The sequence below is a fragment of the Ranitomeya imitator genome, chromosome 3 (assembly GCF_032444005.1).
Source record: "Ranitomeya imitator isolate aRanImi1 chromosome 3, aRanImi1.pri, whole genome shotgun sequence".
Lineage (NCBI taxonomy): Eukaryota > Metazoa > Chordata > Amphibia > Anura > Dendrobatidae > Ranitomeya > Ranitomeya imitator.
Genome location: NC_091284.1, coordinates 549,131,590 through 549,159,090, shown reverse-complemented (window position 1 = coordinate 549,159,090; position 27,501 = coordinate 549,131,590). Strand labels below are relative to the sequence as shown.

Genomic DNA, 27,501 nt, shown 5'->3' with positions numbered 1-27,501 from the left:
TAATTTCCTTTTAATTCACAGTTTGTTATACTATATAATTTGATGAAGAGGAAAAGAGCGTCAGCATGTTTCTTCCCCAGTTGACCATTGTGGGTAAACCCCTTAACGTCCAATGACGGACACAGTCCCTCATTGGACACTTCCCCCTGTTTAGTGCGGGCTTCGGTGATGAGAGTGCACCTTTTCCGGCACATGACAGCTGATCTGATCAACTGTCATGTTCCCGGAACAGCCACGGGTGGAATCGCGACTCACCCACGGCTGTTAACATGTTAAATGCCGCTGTCAAACGCTGACAGCGGCATTTAACATGCACGGGCAGAAAGCGCGTCATTACCTCCTCCCATCGGCGCCCGTGTCATATGACCGCAGGTCGCTGATGGGTTGGTATGACAACCCGGTGTCAGAAGGAGACCCCTGTGGTTGTCATTGCTGGATCGCTATGAGCGTTGCCTGGTGGTCGGTGCTCATAGCAAGTGAGCATTCATGCTACATAGAACAGGGCTGCAGCCCTTCTCTATGTATCGGAGGCGATCGGACAAGTGCAGCTTCTAGTCTCCCATGGAGATTATTGAAGCAAGTAAAAGGTTAAAAAAAAAAAAAAGTTTTAGAAAAAAAATCTAAAAGATCAAATCACCCTCCTTTTGCCGCATTCAAAATAAAACAATAAAAAAATCAAATACACACATATTCACTATCGCCGCGTTCAGAATCGCCTGATCTATCAATATAAAAAAAAAAATCAAATTAGTAAACGGCATAGTGAGAAAAAAAAATCAAAACTAAAGAATTTTTGGTCGTTGCAACATTGCAATAACAGGCGATCAAAAGATCGTATCTACACCAAAATGGTATCAATAAAAACGTCAGATTGGCACTCAAAAAATAAGCCCTCACCCAACCTGATACCACGAAAAATGGAGACTCTACGGGTCTCGCAAAATGGCAACTTTATTTTTTTTTTTACACAAACATTTGGAATTTTTTTTCACCACTTAGATAAAAAAGAACCTAGACATGTTAGGTGTCTATGAACTCGTAATGACCTGGAGAATCATAATGGCAGGTCAGTTTTAGCATTTAGTGAACCTAGTATAAAAGCCAAACAAAAAACAAGTGTGGGATTGCACTGTTTTATTCGGACTCCCATGACGGCACCACGAGAGAAGGCATCCGCCCCTTAGGAACAGGGAACCCACAGATACAAAAGGGCGGCACCTCTCCCACGTATCAGTTGGTTTCCTATTCCTAGATGGACTGGATCCCACAGAATTTTCAAAAGGATCCCAGGCCGGCCGACTCAGGTAGCGGGGGGGTCTCCTACCTCGGCCGGTGCGGAGATCCTGGAGATGTCACGGTGGTCCTGGCAGGGCTGCACAGCGGTGACATTCTCAGCAGGGAGTGGTCGCCGGTGGTGTCCTGTCTCCAAGTCCAGAGCGGGGTAAGTATGTCCCCTGGGGTCTCCTGGTGGGATGGTGCGGCTGGTGGCTCTGTTGGTGCGACGGCATTTTTGGTGGCGCCAACCGGTGTGCTGCGGGTTAGCCGGGCGTCCCACGCTGCTCTGAGCGCTGACAGGAAGTGCTACAGGCCGGGGTGATGTCGGGGGCGGAGACGGCAGTTACTTCCGGGTTTCGGGGTCCCGCGCATGCGTGTTGTATCCAAGATGGCGGTGCCCACCGGCAATTGCACGCTGCTCGTTATCAGACCCTGAGAACGACCTCCTGCACCTGGGGGGAGGCAGACAGCGTATCGGGAGTGCTCAGCATGTCTGCTGACCGGAAGAGGGGTTATATGAACAGACTCCAGATCTGAGTTCCTTGCTTCTGACCTCAAACCGTGAGCATGGAGAGTGATCATGAACAGCAGCCTCAGCTGCTGGACGAGGTGTCTCAAAAGCCCAAAGGAAAGGAGCATGACAGAAGGAGTAGTGAATCTGGCCGCAAAAGCTCCTCCAGACAGGGGTCAGGAGCATCAGCCAGAAAGAATCCCCCTCATATTCCGGTATCTCTCTCTTTGGGCAGCCACTGGTAAGTGATCTCTGAGAAAGTTCACCCAGTGACGTGATTCCCCTCATATGTTTTGTTGTAGGGGAAGAAATGCATCAGGTAGGCGAAACATAGAGTATGTGCCATCTGCGGAGTTCCCTTACCTGATTCGTGCCCTAAAAAACTATGTGCCCCCTGTATCCAGCAGACGGTGAGGTCTCAGGAAGAGGGGAGGGGGTGAGAGAATTACATCTGCATAGATTAGATTGCCTTACTTGCCCCCTCAGGTAGCGGAAGAATCCCTTACTATGGCAGCAAGCCTGAAAGAGATGGTCAGGATGGAAGTTAAACAATCCATAAAATGCCTATCTCAAGCAGGAAGCTCTAAATACAAAGGTCCGTTGATCTCGGATTCTTCAGCGGATGAGGATAGGGATGAAGTTTACTGCGGTCCAGCTGCATTGTCCTCTTACTCGGATGAAGACACTGCTCGCTTTTGTCTACCCCTTGAAAGGATAGATAAGTTGGTTAAAAGCGGTCAGAGGGACAGTGGGCATAACAGAACCCAAACCCCAGCTATCCAAAGAGGAGATTGTGTTTAGTGGATGGGAGCAAAAGAAGCGTAGAGTTTTTCCACTAAATGAAAAAATTCAAGAACTTATTAATAGGGAATGGAAGAAGCCTGAGATAAAAGGTTCCTTACCACCAGCACAGAAACGCAGGTATCCCTTTGATGGCCCAGGAGTCAGCAATTGGGAAACAGCCCTTAAATTAGATGCAACAATAGCCAAGGTGGCGAAACAGGCATCTCTTCCCTTTGAGGATATGAGAACCCTTAAGGACCCCCTTGACAGGAAGGCGGACACTTTTCTAAAGGGTACCTGTGAAATGGGGGCCGGTTCCTTAAGACCTGCGGTGGCTTCAACCTGTACAGCCAGGTCAATGATGGTTTGGCTGGACCAATTAGAGACCCAGTTGAAGGAAGGGCTTCTAGAGACTCTATTCTAACTGCTTTACCAGTGATTCAGGAGGCGGCTGCCTTCTTGTCAGACGCTTCCATTGACTCTGTTAAAATGGCGGCTAGAGCAGCAGGACTCTCTAATGCAGCTAGAAGAGCCCTGTGGTAAAATGCTGGCCGGGAGACATACAGACGAGGTCAAAGCTCTGTGGCATTCCTTGTAAGGGAGAATATTTATTTGGTCCCACCTTGGACGAACTCCCAGAAAAAGCGGGAGACGTCAAAAAGAAGTTCCCTAATCTGTTTAGGTCCTATCGTCGTCCCTTCAATAAGAAGAGGTTTGATCAGGGAAGGAAGCGTGCCTTTTCACCCGTTAGAGATCGGTCTAGATGGGATGATAGACGTAGAAGAGGTACAGGATATATGTTCCGTCGTTCCTCAAAGGAGAGAAAGAAAGATGACAAATGACTAGGAATCCCGGTGGGGGGTAGATTATTACATTTCTGTTCAGAATGGTCAGAGATCACAAATAGTGTTTGGGTACAAAACACTATATCTCGGGGTCTCGCACTTGAATTTATCCGTACCCCACGGGATAGTTTTAAATTGACTCCATTACGCTCTTCTCCCCTGGAACAGTCGGCTTTAGAAGAAGAAGTGTTGTCTCTTTGTTCTAAAAAAGTCCTTATAGAGGTTCCAAAATCTGATCGAGGAAAGGGATTTTATTCTCCCCTGTTTCTTATTCAGAAGCCTGATAAGTTATAGGAACATCATAAATCTTAGACACCTTAATAGTTACCTGGTCAAACATACCTTCAAGATGGAATCTATCAATTCAACAATAAAGATGCTGTTCAAAAATTGTTTCATGGTAGTAGTCGATTTAAAAGATACCTATTATCATGTGCCCATTCATGAAGATTTCCAACAATTCCTAAGGGTAGCAGTAATAATCGGGGGGAGTAGTTCACCATTTTCAGTACAGAGCACTTCCCTTCGGTATAACTTCTGGCCCTAGAGTATTTACGAAAATAATTGCGGAGGTTATGGCACATTTACGGGAATCAAATATTCTTATTGTTCCCTACCTTGATGATTTCCTCATAGCAGGGAATTCAACGGAGCACTGTTTGTCACAATTAGAAATAACTAGAGTTAAATTGGAACACCTTGGTTGGATAATTAATTGAGAAATCTTCGCAGAATAGGAGACATCCAGGCGCTTTCCAGACTTCCCCAGTATACGTAATTCTTACAGGATAGGGTTATCCTCATGCCGGACCCATCTTACTTGCCAAAAGTAGCAGCCCAATTTCACAGGTCACAGGAGATAGTTCTACCATCTTTTATCCCTAATCCTAAAGAAAAAGAACTCCATACACTAGATGTTAGGAGATGCCTTCTACAATGTATCTCTGTCACTAAAGGTACCGTTACACTAAACGACTTACCAACGATCACGACCAGCAATACGACCTGGCCGTGATCGTTGGTATGTCGTTGTGTGGTCGCTGGGGAGCTGTCACACAGACAGCTCTCTCCACCGACCAACGATCAGGGGAACGACTTCGGCATCATTGAAACTGTCTTCAACGATGCTGAAGTCCCCGGGTAACCAGGGTAAACATCGGGTTACTAAGTGCAGGGCCGCGCTTAGTAACCCGATATTTACCCTGGTTACCATTTTAAAAGTAAAAAAAAAAAAAACAGTACATATTCACATTCCGATGTCTGTCACGTCCCCCGCCGTCAGCTTCCCGCACTGACTGTGTCAGCGCCGGCCATAAAGCAGAGCACAGCGGTGACGTCACCGCTGTGCTCTGCTTTACGGCCGGCCGGCGCTGACACAGTCAGTGCGGGAAGGTGATGGCGGGGGACGTGACAGACACAGGAATGTGAGTATGTTGTGTTTTTTTTTTTTGTTTTTTTTTACATTTACAATGGTAACCAGGGTAAACATCGGGTTACTAAGCGCGGCCCTGCGCTTAGTAACCCGATATTTACCCTGGTTACCAGTGAACACATCGCTGGATCGGCGTCACACACGCCGATTCAGCGATGACAGCGGGTGATCAGCGACCAAAAAAAGGTCCTGATCATTCCCAGCGACCAACGATCTCCCAGCAGGGGCCTGATCGTTGGTCGCTGTCACGCTTAACGATTTCGTTGCTACGTCACAAAAAGCAACGATATCGTTAACGAAATCGTTATGTGTGAAGGTACCTTTAATGACTGGAAGAAAGATAATGCGCTATTCTTATCCTTCCAAGGTCCTAGGAAAGGGGTTAGAGCATCAAAATACATACTAGCTAAATGGATTAGGGAGGCTATCTTTCTGGCTTACACAGCAGGTGGGGGTCCGGCTCTGCAGAATCTGAGGGCGCATTCCACCCGGACCATGGCATCATCCTGGGCGGAAAGGTTTGGAGTATCAATCGACCAGATATGTAAGGCGGCCACATGGTCATCCCTTTCCACCTTTTTTAAACACTATTGGTTGGATTTAGGGTTCTCCTCAGATCTCACCTTCGGGTTAAGGGTGCTGCAGGCTATAGTCCCTCCCTAAGGTGGCTTACATCTATGTAATTCTCTTGTGGTGCTGTCATGGGAGTCTAAATAAAGCATTAAGCTACTTATCGGTAGCGGCATTTTTCGGAGGCCCATGACAGCACCCTTAGTTCCCTCCCTATTCACGTGGGGGTTGCACTTCCTTAAAATGTAAAAAAAAATGAAAGAAGATTGTCTCACGTGTGATATCTGTATTGTTACTTTATTAAAGATATTGTATTTGATTGTATATAATGTTTGTGTATGCTTGTCATTAACTGCGGTAGTCCTCTCAGGCTCGGTAATACAACTGATACGTGGGAGAGGTGCCGCCCTTTTGTATCTGTGGGTTTCCTGTTCCTAAGGAGCGGATCCCCTCTCTCGTGGTGCTGTCATGGGCTTCCGAAAAATGCCGCTACCGGTAAGTAGCTTAATGCTTTTGGCAATTTCACTGCACCTGGAATTTTTTTCCCGTTTTCTATTAAAAACATGGTAAAACCAATGGTGTCGTTCAAAAGTATAACTCGTCCTGCAGAAAACAAGCCCTCACATGGCCATATTGACAAAAAAAAATAAAAAAAGTTATGGCTCTGGGAATACTGGGAGCAAAAAATGAAAATGCAAAACCAAAAATACCCCTGGTCGTTAAGGGGTTAAAGCAACCAGACCTGCAGTGGTCCGCCGATCATGGGGCAGCTTAAATGTGCAAAGGGAGGACAACCATTTTAAAGTGTATCTGCAAGGTCTTAGCTCTTGCTTTTTCTGTGTGTGTCACAGGACATACTGCACTCATAGATATATATTTCTCCTATAAAAGTATTTTTATGTAAAAATGTAATGAAATGTTGCAGGACTCTTAGAACAATGCCTAAGAGTCCTACTTCTACTGCCCACACACAGTGATCTGCTGCTCTCGCTGTATGGAAATTTGGGAATATAGGAACAGCAGCAGGGGATGAAGGACTCAGGCATTCTCTAAAGTATTTACCTACAAATACTGAATGAAACGTAGGAAACAATGTATCCCCAGGCGCAATGTCTCTTTCTTTATCGCCTCTCATTGGGGGACACAGGAACCATGGGTGTATGCTGCTGCCACTAGGAGGCTGACACTATGCAAATAAAAAAATTAGCTCTTCCTCTGCAGTGTACACCCCACCGACTGGCATTATACTCTTCAGTTTAGCTTAGTGTCAGTAGGAGGTGGTCACGGGTCTTTCATTAGACCCTTATCTACCTCAATGTGCGTCGTTCCTTTTCAGGTTTTTCCGGAGAGATACAGGGTGAACAGTCACACCTGTATTCCCACAAGCGGACTAGGAGTACGGCGTGTACTGCCACCCCGTATCCTCATAGATCCCTCTCCAGGACCAAGAGCCTAGCACACAAGCGTGCTCAGAAGTCCGGTCCTGGCCCCGTCCCTCACCCACTCGCCCACCAGAGCCTGTCGGTCGGAGGAGATGAGGACGTCCATCACCAGCTCCTATGGACGTCTGATACCTTCCCAAGGTTAGTAGCAGATGATGTGGGATTTTACTAGGTGAGTATTCCTAAAGGGGTTCCCAGGTTTCAGCGCGGGGTCATCGCTGCATTTGCAGCACTTTCCCCGTTCCCTGCGCGGTGGTCCTGTCTGACGCGGCGGTTTTTTTTTTTTTTTTTTTTTTCTGCCAGCCGCGCTACCTTTCCTCCTCAGCCAGCACCTTGCCCCACCGCGTTCCTCCAGCGGTCGCCGTTTTTCCTTCAGGCCCAGGCTTCTCCCGGGGCCTGCTTGCGGCACACTCCGGCCTGCAGCCTTTCCCTCGGCGGTCGCCGGCTCCTAATTTAGGCCCCGACTTTTCCCGGGGCCTACTTGCGGCGTGCCACCTGCCTGCTACAGTGCTCCCCCCCCCCCCCCCCCTTCTATGCGGCGGCCTCACAGGCTGCCGCGTCGCTCACCTCCACAGTCAGCCAGCACCGTTGCTTCCAACGGTCACCGTCTCCTAATTTAGGCCCCGGGTTTTCCAGGGCCTACTCCGGCGACACTTCTCCAGCGGCAGCGCTCTCTCTATTTCATGCGGCGGCTGCCGCGCCGCTCCAGCCGGGCACCGTCTGCGCCGCGGGGGATTTTTCCCGGCGGTCACCGGCTTATAATTTAGGCCCCGGCTTTTCCCGGGGCCTACTTCCGGTGCCGCGCTCCGCCCACTTCCTTTTCATTGGGCGGGCTTTCTCCCGCCCGACAATCTGCACCGTGCTTTTCCCCACCCAACGGCGCCATCTCGCCTGGCTCCGCCCCTTCCTCCACGCCGCTGCTGGACACTCAGGGAGTCGGGGCAGGAGTTTTTTCTGCATCGGGCGCGCACCTTCGCCGGAGAACTCCGCAGAGCGATCTTTTCTGGGGGCACAGCACACCATCTGCGCCGGAGATCCACAGCATCTTCCTCCAGACCTGCAGCAACCTGGTATCCGTGCTGTTCGTCTGCCGTGAGTAGCTCTGCACTGCAGACTGACACCCCCCTCTGCCCCACTGTCCCCTAACTCGCTAGCATTTTCTTCAGACCGCCCAGGATCCCCCGGCCGATCCGCCCGAGAGTGATACCCCCATCCCAGGCTGGGCTTCCTCTCTGTCACAATCGGTGGCCGATCTAACTCGAGTGTCTCAAACTTTGGTGTCCGTGCTGGATCGGTTACCCCTGCAGATCCCCGCAGTAGCCAGCGGGTCGCAGGAGCCTCCGTCCGAGCCCTCCATTGCTAGCCGCAAAAGATCCAGACAGGAACGCCGGTCTGAGTCCTCTTCTCGCTCCATCTCGCCACTCGGTCCTCCTCTGCGGTCGGCTTCTTCCCGATCCTCCTCCCCTGAGTCAGGCGAGGCGTTCTCTGATGCACCCTCGGAGGATATTTCGGAGCGGGATTCGAACCAAATCGCTACAATGAGGGATATGGTCCAGAATCTCATTGGAGCGACAAATCTAACCTGTGGCATCAAGGCGTCCTCTACGGAACCCGCAGATCAGGCGGTTTCATTTAGACGGGCTAAACCACCTTCCAAGTTTTTCGCTCCTCACCTGGAATTTGAGAAGATTATGACCAGAGAAAGAGAGAACCTGACCAGACGCTTTCAGAGAGGAAAGCGACTTGGCGTTTTATATCCCTTTTCTCCGGAGCTCACCGCTAATTGGACGGCTTCTCTTTCGGTGGATCCTCCGGCTTCCATACTATCCATCAACACGGTCCTCCCACTGTCCGGCGGAGCATCTCTGAAGGATTCTAACGATAGCCTAGAATCTTTCGCGAAGTCAGCCTTTGAAGCGGCGTCAGCCAGTCTTTGCCCGGCCTTTGCTTCGACTTGGGTTTCAAAATCCATATCCAAATGGGCCAAACAGCTCCGTCAGGGCATTCTGGACGGGGTTCCTTCCGGACAGCTGGCGGAACTTGCCAACCAGATTCCTCACGCGGGTGAATATCTGGTCTCTGCCTCCCTGGATGCCGCGTCTTGTGCGGCTCAGGCGTCCAGCAACGCGGTTGCCATCCGCCGGACCGTTTGGCTTAAGGGCTGGCAGGCGGATTTGTCCTCTAAAAAGTCCCTTACCAGCCTGCCTTTTCAGGGGTCTCGTCCTTTTGGTTCTAAGCTGGACCAAATCATTAAGGACGCTACTAGGGGCACAAGCTCCCCTCTTCCCCAGGCCAAGCCACGTCGCACCCCTCCCCCCTCCTAGACGTCAATTTAGTTTTTTTCGGCCTTTTCGACGCTTCGCGGCATCAAACTCCCTCTCCCAGCAGCAACAGAGGCCACAGGCACGTCAAGAGAAGAAGGTGGTGTATCCTTTAGGCCCACTCCTTCCTGGCGTCCTCGCTACTCCCAGGATAGGTCCTCCAGGTCCAGGACTGGAAGAACCACCTCGGCCTGACTCTCGGCTAGTCGACAACCCACCTCCCCGGCTGGACGGCCGTCTCCTCTTCTTCAGGGACGTCTGGATCTCCTCAGTAGAGGACGCATGGGTCAGGGAAGTTGTATCCTCGGGATACAAGATGGAGTTCATTTCACGACCCCGGGATCGTTTTTTAGAATCCCGACCTGCAAGAGATCCCACTCTAGTTCCGGGTTTCTTCGCAGCCATCGCTTCTCTTCTCAAAGCCGGGGTAATTGTTCCCATCCCAGAAAAAGAGCGGTTCACAGGTTTCTATTCCAACCTTTTTGTGGTACCGAAAAAAAAAAAAAAAGCAGGGTGCGTCCCATTCTGGACCTCAAATTGCTGAACAGGAGAGTTCGTCTGAAGCACTTCAGGATGGAATCCCTTCGTTCAGTAATTGCTTCCATGGAGGCTCTGGAATTTCTGTGTTCCATAGATATCCAGGACGCCTACCTCCACGCTCCGATATACCCGGGACATCACCGATACCTGCGCTTTGCAGTGCTTCAGGAACATTTTCAGTTCGTCGCCCTGCCGTTCGGTCTTGCAACCGCCCCAAGAGTTTTCACGAAGATCTTGGCGGCGCTGATGGCCATTTTGAGGGTCAGAGGCCTGGTTCTGTTTCCATACCTCAACGACATCCTCATCAAGGCTCCGTCCTTTTCTCAGGCCCACGAAAGCCTGTCCATCGTTCTCAACACCCTAGCCCGTTTCGGGTGGCTGGTCAACCGGAAGAAGTCCTGCCTTATTCCTTCTCAGCTCTTCATCTTTCTGGGCATGCTCTTCGACACTCGTCAGACGAAGGTCTTTCTTCCCGAAGGCAAGAGATCCATCCTTCGTCGGGACATACGCGTGCTCCAGGGCCCTCGGTCTCCCTCCTTCCGATCGGCCATGAAGGTTTTGGGGAGGATGGTAGCAGCATTGGAAGCGATTCCCCTCGCCCAATTTCACTTGCGACCTCTTCAGCAATCCATCCTGTCTCAGTGGAACAGGTCTGTCTTCTCCCTGGGCCGCCCGATCCGACTCTTCTCCTCGGGTCAAACGGTCTCTCAACTGGTGGCTCACGTCACCTCTCGTCTCCCAGGGCAGGTCCTTCCTTCCAGTTCTCTGGCAGATGGTGACGACGGACACCAGCCTGCTCGGCTGGGGTGCGGTGTTTCGCCACCTGACTGTACAGGGCCGCTGGTCGGCGCAGGAGGCAACCTTGCCGATCAATGTCCTCGAGATCCGGGCCATTTTTCTGTCCCTTCATTCTCAGGGGTCTTCCAATCCGAATCCAGACGGACAATGCCACGGCGGTGGCATATGTCAACCATCAAGGGGGGAATCGGAGCTCCTTGGCCGAGGTATCCAAGATCCTCCTCTAGGCAGAGGCAACAGTTCCGGTGATATCCGCGGTGCATATCCCCGGCGTGGACAATTGGGCCGCCGACTTCCTCAGCCGCTAGGACCTCGCGGCAGGGGGAATGGTCCTTGCCTCCGGAGGTCTTCCATCAGATTTGTCTTCGATGGGGGACTCCGGACGTGGATCTCACGGCGTCTCGATTGAACAGGAAGGTTCCGCAATTCATCTCCAGGTCTCGCGATTCTCTCGCAGTGGGCGTCGACGCTCTGGCCATTCCTTGGTCACAGTTCGTGCTGCCCTACCTGTTCCCACCCCTTCCATTACTTCCTAAACTGTTGAACAAGATCAAAGCGGAAGGGGTGCCGGTCATTCTGATCGCCCTGGATAGACCCAGGAGAGCTTGGTTCACGGAGCTCGTCAATCTTCTCGCGTACGCTCCCTGGCGCCTTCCAGACAGGCCCGATCTGCTGTCTCAGGGTCCGATCTGCCACCCGATTTCTCAGTCGCTCAGTTTAGCGGCGTGACTGTTGAGACCGCAGTTCTAAGAGCGTCCGGCCTTTCAGACCGGGTGGTTCACACCATGATTCAGGCTTGGAAGCTTTCGTCTTCCAGGATCTACTATCGTACCTCGAAGGCTTACTTTCGTTGGTGCGAGTCCAACCGCGTTTCACCTATGTCCTTTTCCCTGCCTTCCATCTTTGGCTTTCCTTCAGGCAGGACTGGATTCAGGCCTGGCTCTTAGTTCCCTGAAGGGCCAGGTCTCTGCGCTTTCCATCCTTTTTCAGAAGACTTTAGTTTCCCGACCACAGGTTAATACTTTTCTTCAAGGAGTGGCCTACACTGTTCCTTCGTACAGGGCCCCTGTGGATTCATGGGATTTAAACCTGGTACTGGACGTTCTGGGGGTTTCCCCCTTTGAGCCCCTCAGGGAGATTCCCCTGTCTGTCCTATCTTGGAAGGTGGCCTTTCTTGTGGCCATCACTTCTATCCGCCGCGTTTCCGAGTTGGCGGCTCTATCTTGCCGTCCTCCGTTCTTGGTCATCCACCCGGACAAGGTGGTCCTCAGGCCTCCGCCTTCCTTTCTTCCTAAGGTGGTTTCCACCTCAACGAGGACATCGTTCTACCTTCCTTTTGTCCAGCTCCGACTCATCCTTTGGAGCGATCGTTGAACAAGCCGGACCTCGTCAGGGCAGTGAGGATCTACCTGGATAGAACGTCCACTTTCCGGAAGACGGATTCTCTTTTCGTCATTCCTGATGGCCCGCGCAGAGGCCAAACGGCTTCTAAGGCGACTATTGCTCGCTGGATCACAACGGCAATTCTGGAGGCTTACCGAGTCAAGAACAGAGTGCCCCTCCTGGGATCAAGGCTCACTCTACCCGGGCAGTCGGCGCCTCCTGGGCGGTGCAGCATAGGGCTTCCGCCCTACAGCTTTGCAAAGCGGCAACTTGGTCTTCCATCCACACGTTCGCCAAATTTTACAAGGTCCATACCTACGCTTCGGCGGACGCCAGCCTAGGCAGAAGGACCTTGCAGGCGGCAGTGGTGAGTCCTCTGACCTGATGGAAGTCTGTTTTTCCCGCCCTTGGGACTGCTTTGGGGCGTCCCATGGTTCCTGTGTCCCCCAATAAGAGGCGATAAAGAAAACAGGATTTTTGGTTGCTTACCGTAAAATCTGTTTCTTGGAGCCTCCATTGGGGGACACAGCTCCCTCCCAATGTTTCTCAGTTTCTGTTGTTCTATGTTCTATGACTGTTCTCACGTTTACAGTTCTCAAGTTTGTGGTTATGGTTTTTCAACCTTATTTATCTCCTACTGCTTTCTCACTAACTGAAGAGTATAATGCCAGTCGGTGGGGTGTACACTGCAGAGGAGGAGCTAATTTTTTTATTTGCATAGTGTCAGCCTCCTAGTGGCAGCAGCATACACCCATGGTTCCTGTGTCCCCCAATGGAGGCTCCAAGAAACAGATTTTACGGTAAGCAACCAAAAATCCTGTTATCCTGGTCTCAGTCTAGAATGCAGCAGACCTTAAAGATCCAGTTGAAAGTGTTCACCAGTGTCCCACAGGATTTCACATCAGGCTTTGAGGAAATACATCTTTGCACTGGCAGGACAGTAGCTGCTGGATAAATAATGCACCGCTGCTTTAATTAAAGGGGTTTTCCCACAAATAAAAGTTAATTTTAATCAATGGATCTTGGAATAATAATAAGTTCCACTATCAGATGTGTTACATAAAATGTTCCTGCGCTGAGATAATCTTCTAAATGTGCCCCTGCTGTGTACTGTAATGAGGGGAATGTTCTAAAGGTACCGTCACATTAAGCGACGCTGCAGCGATCCAGACAACGATCCCGATCGCTGCAGCGTCGCTGTGTGGTCGCTGGAGAGCTGTCACACAGACAGCTCTCGAACGACCAACGATGCCGGTCCCCTGGTAACCAGGGTAAACATCGGGTTACTAAGCACAGGGCCGCGCTTAGTAACCCGATGTTTACCCTGGTTACCAGCGTAAAAGTGAAAAAAAAAAAAAAACACTACATACTTACCTTCCGCTGTCTGTCCCCCAGCGCTGTGCTTCTCTGCACTGACTGTGAGCGTCAGCCAGAAAGCACAGCGGTGACGTCACCGCTGTGCTCTGCTTTCCGGCTGGCCGGCGCTGACAGCCAGTGCAGAGAAGCACAGCGCCGGAGGACAGACAGCAAAAGGTAAGTATGTAGTGTTTTTTTTTTTTTTTTACGTTTACGCTGGTAACCAGGGTAAACATCGGGTTACTAAGCGCGGCCCTGCGCTTAGTAACCCGATGTTTACCCTGGTTACCAGTGAAGACATCGCTGAATTGGCGTCACACACGTCGATTCAGCGATGTCTGCGGGAGATCCAGCGACGAAATAAAGTTCTGGACTTTCTGCGCCGACCAACAATGGCACAGCTGGATCCTGATCGCTGCTGCCTGTCAAACTGAACGATATCGCTAGCTAGGACGCTGCAACGTCACGGATCGCTAGCGATATCGTTCAGTGTGAAGGTACCTAAGACTGACACTTCCCACGACAGTGTAAAACAGAAGTACACTGAAATAAGATGCACCAAATTCAGTACAGTGAATTCCAGTCTACAGAAATGAATACCTATGTACTTCTTCACTGCATAGGTGATATTTCTTAGATCATTATGGGTCCCTCATCTGCTGGGAAAGTGTGTGGACATACAATTAAGGCTGGGGTCACACTTGTGAGGGCAATGTGAGAAACTCGCGCCTCAATACCCGGCACTGCCACCAGCATTTGGGACTGGGGCGTGCGGCTGCATAGAAATACATGCAGCAGCACGCACAGGTCCCGAGTGCCGACGGCAGTGCCGGGTATTGATGTAAGAGACTTGCGCACGTTTCTCACATTTTACTTGTAAGTGTGACCCCGGCCTAAAGGCCACATTCTGCTTGTAGTGCACCCTCCAAATTCTAAGTGTGCAGACCACAAGCAGTGAAGAATGACAATGTGCTGCTATTGCTGTCTGTCGATTTAGTACAATGTTTGTATTTGCAGACAAACCAAAGCTGCCTGATAACTACACTCAGGACACATGGCAGAAGCTTCGTGAAGCCGTTAACGCCATAGAAAGCAGCACGTCTATAAAGTATAACTTGGAGGAACTTTACCAGGTATGACCATTCATTGTTTCAGAAACCCCTTTTCCGCATGAGGCACCTTTCCTGTACAGTCGATAATTCTTCTATATTTCATGCGTATTATCCTCATTTAACACTGATACAAGAATAATAAAGTCTAATGCATAAAGAGAACTGTACTTTGCATAAATCAATAATACAAGCGAATGCAAGTAACATTTTCTAATACATCTTCTCAAAGAAATCTGCTCACTTCTTCCTTTCCACCTGCCTCCTAAACTCATCCACTGCGGAAAGACTGTTCAACTTTCTCTTTCTCAAGACAAGATGGACTGCCAACTCAGTGTAGTGTCAGGTTACACCTCCTATTATAAGCTATCAATTGGGGACTAGTGAATAATGGAGTGACAAAACTGCCAGGTGGAAACACAGAAAGCTCATGCTGAGCACAAGTCTTCTACCTCACACCGGAGCTGGATTCACATCTACACTACTCAGTATTGCTGTTGAATTTCCTCCATACTGATGATGCTGCTTCCTTTTCTGTGCAAGTGAAGGAATGATGAACAGGAATCCCTCTTTGTGTGCTGGCTGTATATGGGAAAACTCATAGCAGCTCACACCTCATACACAAATCTCAGAGTAGAGCAAATTAAAAGATGGATAATGCAGTGCTGAAAACTGGTGAACAGCTTATATTGAGAATACAGTTACCATCTAACAATGGATTACTATTAGCAGGCTTACCATTTGGCTATTGCTACAGGTATAGGTGGAATGATAGACATTCAGATTAGGCTGTGAACTGGTCTTGGGAGATGTTTCAGGGGTGGCAGAACAGGACAATCTGGAAGGCACCCATCAGATACAATGGGACGAATATAGTACAGAGTAAAAAAAAATGTAAATTTCCTCTTTTCCCCCATTAAAAATAATTATTAAAAAAAATACACGTTTGGTATCACTGCGTCTATAAAAGTATGATCTATCGAAATATAAAGTAACCTTGATTAGTGAATACTGTAAAGAGAAAATAATGTAATAATCAAAATATCATTTCTACCCCAATATGGAATAACTGAAAAATCATCTCCCCCCCCCCCCCCCACAGCTGTGCCTCAGAAAATGGCAACACAAAACCAAAAAATAGTTTTTACAAATTTCCACTTTTTTTTTACCGATTTTTTTTTTTTTTTTATTATTATAGTGGTGAAGTTTGGTATCTCTGTAATTGTACTGACCTTGACAATCATGATGGAAGGTCATTTGTACCACACAATAAAGACCAGGAAACAAGGCCCAAAAAACAATGTTGCAATTCCTTTTATTTATTTATTGAAAATTTCACCACATTTGTAACTTCTGTTTCCGGTTTTCCAGTGCATTGTCTGCTAAAAAGGATGGTGTCATTCAAAAGTACAACACATGCCCCAAAAAACAGGACTGGAAAGTCTATGTCCATTTTAGTGTAGTCGGTAGAAAATGGACCGACTGACTCCTAAAATATATAAATTTATAATACACTAGATGGTGGCCCGATTCTAACGCATCGGGTATTCTAGAATATGTATGTATGTACATAGCAGCCACATACTATATAGCACAGGCCATGTAGCACAGTTATATGAAAAAGTTTGGGCACCCCTATTAATCTTAAGCTTAATGTTTTATAAAAATTGTTTTTTTTTGCAACAGCTATTTCAGTTTCATATATCTAATAACTGTTGGACACAGTAATGTTTCTGCCTTGAAATGAGGTTTATTGTACTAACAGAAAATGTGCAATCTGCATTCAAACAAAATTTGACAGGTGCATAAGTATGGGTACCCCACCAGAAAAGTGACATTAATATTTAGTAGATCCTCCTTTTGCAAAAATAACAGCCTCTAGTCGCTTCCTGTAGCTTTTAATGAGTTCCTGGATGAAGGTATTTTTGACCATTCCTCTTTACAAAACAATTCCAGTTCAGTTAAGTTTGATGGTCGCCGAGCATGGACAGCCCTCTTCAAATGATCCCACAGATGTTCAATGATATTCAGGTCTGGGGACTGGGATGGCCATTCCAGAACAGTGTAATTGTTAGCATGAATGCCTGAGTAGATTTGGAGCGGTGTTTTGGATCATTGTCTTGCTGAAAGATCCATCCCCTGCGTAACTTGAACTTTGTCACTGATGCATGAACATTATTGTCAAGAATCTGCTGATACAGAGAGGAATCCATGCGTCCCTCAACTTTAACAAGATTCACGGTGCCGGCATTGGCCACACAGCCCCAAAGCATGATGGAACCTCCACCAAATTTTACTGTGGGTAGCAAGTGTTTTTCTTGGAATACTGTGTTTTTTTTGCCGCCATGCATAACGCCTTTTTGTATGACCAAACAACTCAATCTTGGTTTCATCAGTCCACAGGACTTTCTTCCAAAAAGAAATTGGCTTCTCCAAATGTCCTTTTGCATACCTCAGCCGACTCTGTGGCGTGCTTGCAGAAACGGCTTCTTTCTCATCACTCTCCCATACAGCTTCTCCTTGTGCAAAGTGCGTTGTATAGTTGACCGATGCACAGTGACACCATCTGCAGCAAGTTGATGCTGCAGCTCTCTGGAGGTGGTCTGAGGATTGTCCTTGACTGATCTCACCATTCTTCTTCTCTGTCTTTCTGATGTTTTTCTTGGCCTGCCACTTCTGGCCTTAACAAGAACTGTACCTGTGTTCTTCCATTTCCTTACTATGTTCCTCTCGGTGGAAATTGACAGGTTAAATCTCTGAGACAGCTTTTTGCTTCCTTCCCCTGAACAACTATGTTGAATAATCTTTGTTTTCAGATCATTAGACAGTTGTTTTGAGGAGCCCATGATGCCACTCTTCAGAGGAGAATCAAACAGGAGAACAACTTGCAAGTGGCCACTTTAACCCCTTAGCGACCGCCGATATGCCTTGCAACGGCGGCCGCTAAGGCTACTTAAACCACAGCGCCGTTAATTAACGGCGCTGTGGAAAAAGTGAATAGCGCCCCCCCAGAGTCGGATTTTCTCCGGGGTCTCGGCTGCCGGGGGTAGCCGAGACCCCAGAGAACATGATTCGGGTTTTTTTTTACCGACCCCGCATTTGCGATCGCCGGTAATTAACCGTTTACCGGCGATCGCAAAAAAAAAAAAACGCGATCTCTTTTTAATTTCTCTGTCCTCCGATGTAATCGCACATCAGAGGACAGAGAAAGGGGGTCCCAGATAGCCCCCCGATACTCACCTATCTCCCCCGGTGCTCCTCGTGGCTCCCGGTGGGCGCCGCCATCTTCAAAATGGCGGGCGCATGCGCAGTGCGCCCGCCGGCCGGCACCGGGAGACTCTTTGGGGTCTCGGCTGCCGGGGTAGCCGAGACCCCAAAGAACATGATCGGGGTCGGTTTTACCGACCCCTGTTTTGCGATCGCCGGTAATTAACTGTTTACCGGCGACCGCAAAAAAAAAAAAAATATCAAAGTGTAATTCTCTGTCCTCTGATGTGATTGCATATCAGAGGACAGAGAAATAGGGGGATTCAGGGACCCTATTATACTTACCGGTGTCCCTGGATTCTCCTGCTGCTCCTCCTGGCTGCCGGGGAAAAGAAAATGGCGGGCGCATGCGCAGTGCGCCCGCCATCTATCGCCATCTACCGACAGACAGGAAAAGAGCAGTTGGGGCTAAAATTAGGGTTAGGGCTAGGGTTAGGGTTACGGCTAGGGTTAGAGCTAGGGTTAGGGCTAGGGTTACGGCTAGGGTTAGAGCTAGGGTTAGGACTAGGGTTAGGGCTAGGGTTAGGGTTGGGGCTAAATTTAGGGTTGGGGCTAAATTCAGGGTTAGGGTTCTTTAACACTTACGTCGGTACGGGGCCGTCGCAATGCGTCGGCCTGACATACCGACGCACGTTGTGAAAATTGTGCACAACGTGAGCAGCGGATGTAGTTTTTCAACGCATCCGCTGCCCAATCTATGTCCTGGGGAGGAGGGGGCGGAGTTACGTCCACGCATGCGCGGTCAGAAATGGCGGACGCGACGTACAAAAAAACGTTACATTGAACGTTTTTTGTGCCGACGGTCCGCCAAAACACAACTAATCCAGTGCACGACGGACGCGACGTGTGGCCATCCGTCACGATCCGTCGGCAATACAAGTCTATGGGCAAAAAAACGCATCCTGCGGGCATATTTGGAGGATCCGTTTTTTGTCCAAAACAACGGATTGCGACGGATGCCAAACGACGCAAGTGTGAAAGTAGCCTTAGGGTTAGGGTTGGGGCTAAAGTTAGGGCTAGGGTTGGGGCTAAAGTTAGGGATAGATTTGGGGTTAGGGTTTGGATTAGAGTTGGTATTAGGGTTAGGGTTGGCATTAGGGTTAGGTTTGGGATTAGGGTTAAGGTTAGGGTTGTGATTAGGGGTGTATTGGGATTAGGGTTAGGTTTGAGGTTAGGGTTGAGATTAGAATTAGGGGTGTGTTGGATTTAGTGTTTTGATTAGGGTTATGGTTAGGGTTGACATTAGGGTTGTTTTGGGGTAAGGGTTGTGATTATCGTTAGGGTTAGTGATTAGGATTATGAATCGGGTTGGGATTAGGATTAGGGGTGTGTTGGGGTTAGGGTTGGAGCTAGAATTGGGGGGTTTCCACTGTTTAGTTACATCAGGGGGTCTCCAAACACGACAACCAATTTTGCGCTCAAAAAGTCAAATGGTGCTCCCTCCCTTGGGCGCACGGCAGAGCTCAGAAACAGTGGGTTACCCCCACATATGGGGCATCAGCGTACTCGGGATAAATTGGACAACAACGTTTGGGGTCCAATTTCTCCTGTTACCCTTGTGAAAATAAAAACTTGGGGGCTGCAAAATCTTTTTTGTGGAAAAAAAAATATTTTTTTATTTTCACGACTCTGCATTCTAAACTTCTGTGAAGCACTTGGGCATTCAAAGTTCTCACCACACATCTAGATAATTTCCTTGGGGGGGGTCTAGTTTCCAAAATGAGGTCACTTGTGGGGGGCTACTACTGTTTAGGTACATCAGGGGCTCTGCAATCGCAACATAACGCCCACAGACCATTCTATCAAAGTCTGCATTCCAAAACAGCGCTCCTTCCCTTCCAAGCTCTGCCGTGCACCCAAACAGTGGTTTACCCCCACATATGGCCAGGGCTGCCACTAGAAATTTCAGGGCCCCATACTGGCAAAATTTTCGGGGCCCCCTTGAGACTCCGCCCAGGCTCCACCCCAGCCCCGCCTCCAGGCTCCACCCCTCGAACTGTCCACAGTCCCACCGCTCTCTCTTGGAAAATCTCCACTTCTCACCTATCACACATTAACAGTTCCCATCACCAGATCACACATAGCCGGCAGCTTTTGTTTTGGCCAAAAGATTTTTTAAGCCGCCACCAGAACACGGTTGACACTTTTGGCCGGGCCCTACTCTACTGTAACCTACTAAATATTTGTTAAAATATGCAATACAATTTAGGTATATTTTTATTTATTTTTCAATTTTTAAAATGACCTATAATACTACATACAAGGAACAAATACCACAGCACTATGACCAGATGACATATTACCACCACAGTGATCGAATATCACATACAAAGAACAAATACCGCTACACCATGACCAGATGACATATTACCACCACAGTGACCGAATAATATCAAACACAAGGAACAAATACCACAACACCATGACCAGACCGCATATTACCACCACATAGTGACTGAACACTACAATACTGATCAGTAATAAAAAAAAAAAACCACAATACTATCACCATCAGTGCCATTATACACAGGAGATCTGTAATTAGTAAGCAGTGTCTGTGTACAGGTAATACAGTGATCACCGGTGACATTATACACAGGAGCTCTGTATATAGTATACAGTGTATAGTGTCAGTGTATAGTTAACACTGACTCACCAGTGACGTCTCTAGGTGAAGTCCTTCATCTTTCATCCAGCACAGACCGCCATCATTTCTTCCAGCCAGGACTCGTCTCTGCAGGAAATAACACAGTTATCTTGAGTTCCACTTGCAGAACACATTACTTAATTTTCACAGCCGCTACATTACACCACATAAAGAAGGTGACATAGTATCACTCTGCACAGTAACAGGACCTCCCCCCATTTAAAACAGTATACTCAAAAAATAAAATAAATACATCACTGCAATAATAATATCCCTTAATTAGCCCCTATGGTAATATTCGCCATCCTAGCCCCCGTGTGTCTCATTGCAGGCTCCAGCCATATGTTCTCCCATCCTGCCCTCATGAGTATCCATTCTGCCCCATATGATCTCCCCATCCTGCCCCATCTGTCTCCATCGTATCCATCCTGCCCCATCTGTGTCCAATCCTGCCCCATCTGTCTCCATTCTGCCCCATCTGTTTCCAATCCTGCCCCATCTGTGTCCAGCACTCTGCCCCATCTGTTTCCAATCCTGCCCCATCTGTGTCCAGCACTCTGCCCCATCTGTGTCCAGCACTCTGCCCCATCTGTGTCCAGCATTTCTGCCCCATCTGTGTCCAGCATATCTGCCCCATCTCTGTCCAGCATATCTGCCCCATCTCTGTCCAGCGCTCTGCCCCATCTCTGTCCAGCGCTCTGCCCCATCTCTGTCCAGCGCTCTGCCCCATCTCTGTCCAGCGCTCTGCCCCATCTCTGTCCAGCGCTCTGCCCCATCTCTGTCCAGCGCTCTGCCCCATCTCTGTCCAGCGCTCTGCCCCATCTCTGTCCAGCGCTCTGCCCCATCTCTGTCCAGCGCTCTGCCCCATCTCTGTCCAGCTCTCTGCCCCATCTCTGTCCAGCGCTCTGCCCCAGCTCTGTCCAGCGCTCTGCCCCATCTCTGTCCAGCGCTCTGCCCCATCTCTGTCCAGCGCTCTGCCCCATCGCTGTCCAGCGCTCTGCCCCATCGCTGTCCAGCGCTCTGCCCCATCGCTGTCCAGCGCTCTGCCCCATCGCTGTCCAGCGCTCTGCCCCATCGCTGTCCAGCGCTCTGCCCCATCTCTGTCCAGCGCTCTGCCCCATCTCTGTCCAGCGCTCTGCCCCATCGCTGTCCAGCGCTCTGCCCCATCGCTGTCCAGCGCTCTGCCCCATCTCTGTCCAGCGCTCTGCCCCATCTCTGTCCAGCGCTCTGCCCCATCGCTGTCCAGCGCTCTGCCCCATCTCTGTCCAGCGCTCTGCCCCTTCGCTGTCCAGCGCTCTGCCCCATCTCTGTCCAGCGCTCTGCCCCATCTCTGTCCAGCGCTCTGCCCCATCTCTGTCCAGCTTTTTGCCCGTGTCCAGCGTTCTTCCCTTCCCTGGGCCCCCGGATCGCCGCTCTCAAGAAAAAAAAAAAAAAAGAAGTTCTTCTTACCTGCCGCGCTCCTGCGGCGGGCGAAGTCTCCACGCAGCTGCAGCGTGCATGCACTCGCCGGCGACTGACAATGATGTCAGACGCCGGCGACATGCACGCACGCTGCGGCTGACGTCAGCGCCTGCCAGCCTCAGATTGGCTGGCGGCGCCGCGGCTGTTAACTATTGACGTGCCGGCCCGCGCCCGCACGTCAATAGCTTTAAACAGCTGCAGCGTCGGCGCTAAGGGCCCGGTTCAGCCTGCGGCTGCCGGTAGGGGCCCGGTGAGCAGATAAGACGGGGCCCGATGCGGGCCCCCTCTGCTCACCGGGCCCCATACCCAAGTCACGGCCGTCATGCCCTGATGGCGGCCCTGCATATGGCACATCAGTGTACTCGGGATAAATTGGACAACAACTATTGCAGTCCAATTTCTCCTTTTTCCCCTTGTGAAAATAAAAACTTGGGGGCTACGATATCTTTTTTTATGGAAAAAAAATATTTTTTATTTTCACGACTCTGCATTCTAAACTGTGAAGCACTTGGGCATTCAAAGTTCTCACCACACATCTAGATAAGTTCCTTGGGGGGTCTAGTTTCCAAAATGAGGTCACTTGTGGAGGGTTTCTACTGGTTAGGTACATCAGGGGCTCTGCAAACGCAACATAACGCCCGCAGACCATTCTATCAAAGTCTGCATTCCAAAACGGCGCTCCTTCCTTCCGAGCTCTGTGCGCCCAAACAGTGGTTTACCCCCACATATGGGGTACCAGCATACTCAGGACAAATTGGACAACAACTTTTGGGGTCCAATTTCTCTTGTTACCCTTGTGAAAATAATAACTTGGGGGCTAAAAAATCTTTTTTTGTGGGGAAAAAAAAATATTTTTTATTTTCACGACTCTGCATTCTAAACTTTTGTGAAGCACTTGGGCATTCAAAGTTCTCACCACACATCTAGATAAGTTCCATGGGGGGTCTAGTTTCCAAAATGGGGTCACTTGTGGGGGGTTTCCACTGTTTAGGCACATCAGGTGCTCTCCAAATGCGACATGGCGTCCATTCTCAATTCCAGACAATTCTACATTGAAAAAGTAAAACGGCACTCCTTCTCTTCCAAGCTCTGCGGTGCGCCCAAACAGTGGTTTACCCCCACATATTGGGTATCGACGTACTCAAGAGAAATTGCACTACAACTTTTGTGGTCTAATTTCTCCTGTTACCCTTGTGAAAATAAAAATTTGGGGGCAAAAACATCATTTTTGTAGAAAAAATTTGATTTTTTTTTTATTTTCACGGCTCAACGTTATAAACTTCTGTGAAGCACATGGGGGTTCAAAGTGCTCACCACACATCTAGATAAGTTCCTTAAGGGGTCTAGTTTCCAAAATGGTGTCACTTGTGGGGGTTTCCACTGTTTCGGCACATCAGGGGCTCTCCAAACGCGACATGACGTCCAATCTCAATTCCTGCCAATTCTACATTGAAAAAGTAAAACGGCGCTCCTTCACTTCCAAGCTCTGCGGTGCACCCAAACAGTGGTTTACCCTCACATATGGGGTATCGACGTATTCAGGAGAAATCGCACAACAACTTTTGTGGTCTAATTGCTCCTGTTACCCTTGTGAAAATAAGAATTTGTGGGCGTAAAGATCATTTTTGTGTAAACAAATGCAATTTTTTATTTTCACGGCTCAACGTTATAAACTTCTGTGAAGCACATAGGGGTTCAAAGTGCTCACCACACATCTAGATAAGTTCCTTAAGGGGTCTAGTTTCCAAAATGGTGTCACTTGTGGGGGGTTTCCACTGTTTAGGCACATCAGGGGCTCTCTAAACGTGACATGGCGTCCGATCTCAATTCCAGCCAATTCTGCATTGAAAAAGTCAAACGGCGCTCCTTCACTTCCAAGTTCTGCGGTGCGCCCAAACAGTGGTTTACCCCCACATATGGGGTATTGGCGTATTCAGGAGAAATTGCATAACAAAATTTATGGTTACATTTCTGTTTTTACACTTGTGAAAATAAAAAAAATGGTTCTGAATTAAAATGTTTGCAAAAAAAAGTTAAATGTTCATTTTTTCCTTCCCCATTGTTTCAGTTCCTGTGAAGCACGTAAAGGGTTAATAAACTTCTTGAATGCGGTTTTGAGAACCTTGAGGGGTGTAGTTTTTAGAATGGTGTCACACTTCGTTATTTTCTACCATATAGACCCCTCAAAATGACTTCAAATGTGATGTGGTCCCTAAAAAAAAAAAAAAAAGGTGTTGTAAAAATGAGAAATTGCTGGTCAACTTTTAACCCTTATAACTCCCTCACAAAAAAAAATTTTGTTTCCAAAATTGTGCTTATGTAAAGTAGACATGTGGGAAATGTTATTTATTAACTATTTTTTTGTGACATATCTCTCTGATTTAAGGGCATAAAAATACAAAGTTTGAAAATTGCAAAATTTAAAAATTTTTCGCAATATTTCCGTTTTTTTCATAAATAATCGCAAGTAATATCGAAGAAATGTTACCACTAAAATGAAGTACAATATGTCACGAAAAAACAATCTGAGAATCAGCGGGATCCGTTGAAGCGTTCCAGAGTTATAACCTCATAAAGTGACAGTGGTCAGAATTGCAAAAATTGGCCTGGTCATTAAGTACCAAATTGGCTCTGTCACTAAGGGGTTAAGTAGCTTTTCTCATGATTGCATACACCTGGCTATGAAGTTCAAAGCTCAATGAGGTTAGAAAACCAAAAAAAGTGCGTTAGTAAGTCAGTAAAAAGTAGGTAGGAGTATTTAAAACAAGAAAATGATAAGGGTGCCCATACCTATGCACCTGTCAAATTTTGTTTGAATGCAGATTGCACATTTTCTGTTAGTACAATTAACCTCATTTCAAGGCAGAAACATTACTGTGTCCATCAGTTATTAGATATATGAATATGAATAGCTGTTGCAAAAAAAACAATTTTTATAAAACATTAAGCATAAGATTAATAAGGGTGCCCAAACTTTTTCATATAACTGTATATAGGAGCCATGTAGTATATAGCAGACACGCAGTATATAACACAGCCCGCGCAGTACATAACACAGCCCGCGCAGTACATAACACAGCCCGCGCAGTACATAACACAGCCCGCGCAGTACATAACACAGCCCGCACAGTACATAACACAGCCCGCGCAGTACATAACACAGCCCGCGCAGTACATAACACAGCCCGCGCAGTACATAACACAGCCCGCGCAGTACATAGCACAGCCCGCGCAGTACATAGCACAGCCCGCGCAGTACATAGCACAGCCCGCGCAGTACATAGCACAGCCCATGCAGTATATACAGTTGTGGCCAAAAATATTAACACCCCTGCAATTCTGTCAGACAATGCTCAGTTTCTTCCTGAAAATGATTGCAATCACAAATTCTTTGGTATTATCTTCATTTAATTTGTCTTAAATGAAAAAAACACAAAAGAGAATGAAGCAAAAAGCAAAACATTGATCATTTCACACAAAACTCCAAAAATGGGCCAGACAAAAGTATTGGCACCCTTAGCCTAATACTAGGTTGCACAACCTTTAGCCAAAATAACTGCGACCAACAGCTTCCGGTAACCATCAATGAGTTTCTTACAATGCTATGCTGGAATTTTAGACCATTCTTCTTTGGCAAACTGCTCCAGGTCCCCGATATTTGAAGGGTGCCTTCTCCAAACTGCCATTTTTAGATCTCTCCACAGGTGTTCTATGGGATTCAGGTCTGGACTCATTGCTGGCCACCTTAGAAGTCTCCAATGCTTTCTCTCAAACCATTTTCTAGTGCTTTTTGAAGTGTTTTGGGTCACTGTCCTGCTGGAAGACCCATGACCTCTGAGGGAGACCCAGCTTTCTCACACTGGGCCCTACATTATGCTGCAAAATTTGTTGGTAGTCTTCAGACTTCATAATGCCATGCACACTGTCAAGCAGTCCAGTGCCAGAGGCAGCAAAGCAACGCCAAAATATCAGGGAACCTCCGCCATGTTTGACTGTAGGGACCGTGTTCTTTTCCTTAAATGCCTCTTTTTTTTCTCCTGTAAACTCTTATGTTGATGCCTTTGCCCAAAAAGCTCTACTTTTGTCTCATCTGACCCGAGAACATTCTTCCAAAACGTTTTAGGCTTTTCAGGTAAGTTTTGGCAAACTCCAGCCTGGCTTTTTTATGTCTCGGGGTAAGAAGTGGGGTCTTCCTGGGTCTCCTACCATACAGTCCCTTTTTATTCAGAGGCAGACGGATAGTACGGGTTGACACTGTTGTACCCTCGGACTGCAGGGCAGCTTGAACTTGTTTGGATGTTAGTCGAGGTTCTTTATCCAACATCCGCACAATCTTGCGTTGAAATCTCTTGTCAATTTTTCTTTTCCGTCCACATCTAGGGAGGTTAGCCACAGTGCCATGAGCTTTAAACTTCTTGATGACACTGCGCACGGTAGACACAGGAACATTCAGGTCTTTGGAGATGGACTTGTAGCCTTGAGATTGCTCATGCTTCCTCACAATTTGGTTTCTCAAGTCCTCAGACAGTTCTTTGGTCTTCTTTCTTTTCTCCATGCTCAATGTGGTACACACAAGGACACAGGACAGTGGTTGAGTCAACTTTAATCCATGTCAACTGGCTGCAAGTGTGATTTAGTTATTGCCAACACCTGTTAGGTGCCACAGGTAAGTTACAGGTGCTGTTAATAACACAAATTAGAGAAGCATCACATGATTTTTCGAACAGTGCCAATACTTTTGTCCACCCCTTTTTTATGTTTGGTGTGGAATTATATCCAATTTGGCTTTAGGACAATTCTTTTTGTGTTTTTTCATTTAAGACAAATTAAATGAAGATAATAACAACAAAGAATTTGTGTTTGCAATCATTTTTCAGGAAGAAACTGATTATTACCTGACAGAATTGCAGGGGTGTCAATAGTTTATAACAAAGCCCACGTAGTATATAGCAGTGTGGGCAAAAAAAAAAGTAATTAAAATAAAAAATAGTTATATACTCACCCGCCGGCGTCCAGGGAAGCTGTCCCGATGCGCGTGCTGCTGCCGCCAGCTTCCGTTCCCAGTGATGCATTGCGAAATTACCCAGATGACTTAGCGGTCTCACGAGACCGAGTTTTCATAAGAATTTGGGAAAGTTATGAAATGTCCTATAAATGTCTGTTCTGTTCCTGATCTAAGGATCTCGGCTTTTAGTGAGATGAATCTGTGCTGCACTTTATGTACAGGCTCAGTAGTGACCAGTGCTGTGGGGTCAGGGAAGTTGAGGAGTCGGAGGTTTGGCTTACTGACTTCACAGCCCTGAAGCAAACAAGCTCTCATATATTTGTGTGGAAAAATAAAGTAATGGATTTTGGAGAAAGGGAAGAGAAAAACAAAACCACAAGCACAAATTGGCTGTGGTGGGAAGTGGTTACATTTCGGGCGTCCCCATGAGGTTCATGAGATACAAGGGTCTTATGGTTTGCACATTCGCACCAGGATCTGTAGTGAGCAGTTTTTTTCCTTAATTGCTCCTTGTGGCATTACAGACCTGATGTGATACCTGTAGTTGTATGCTCAGTGTGTAATAGTTTGCGGATGTGTAGTTCCTCTCTGCAGCACTAATTCTGCCTCTTTCCTTTTCTAGGCTGTGGAAAACCTATGTTCTTATAAAGTGTCACACACTCTATATAAACAGCTGCGCCAAGTGTGTGAGGAACATATGAAGTCTCAGATCCACCAGTTCAGAGAATATCCTTTACCTCTGGTACATTTCTACAG

At 48.0% G+C, this 27,501-nt stretch overlaps 1 protein-coding gene across 1 annotated transcript in view; it reads left to right on the top strand.

The window, feature by feature from the left end:
* Positions 1–27,501, top strand: part of CUL4A (cullin 4A) — a 101,493-nt gene that overhangs the window by 4,453 nt on the left and 69,539 nt on the right. Inside the window, exons 3-4 of the mRNA XM_069757887.1 lie at positions 14,274–14,389; positions 27,368–27,472. Of these exons, the coding sequence (XP_069613988.1) occupies positions 14,274–14,389; positions 27,368–27,472 (221 nt within the window). The remainder of the gene's footprint in view (positions 1–14,273; positions 14,390–27,367; positions 27,473–27,501) is intronic.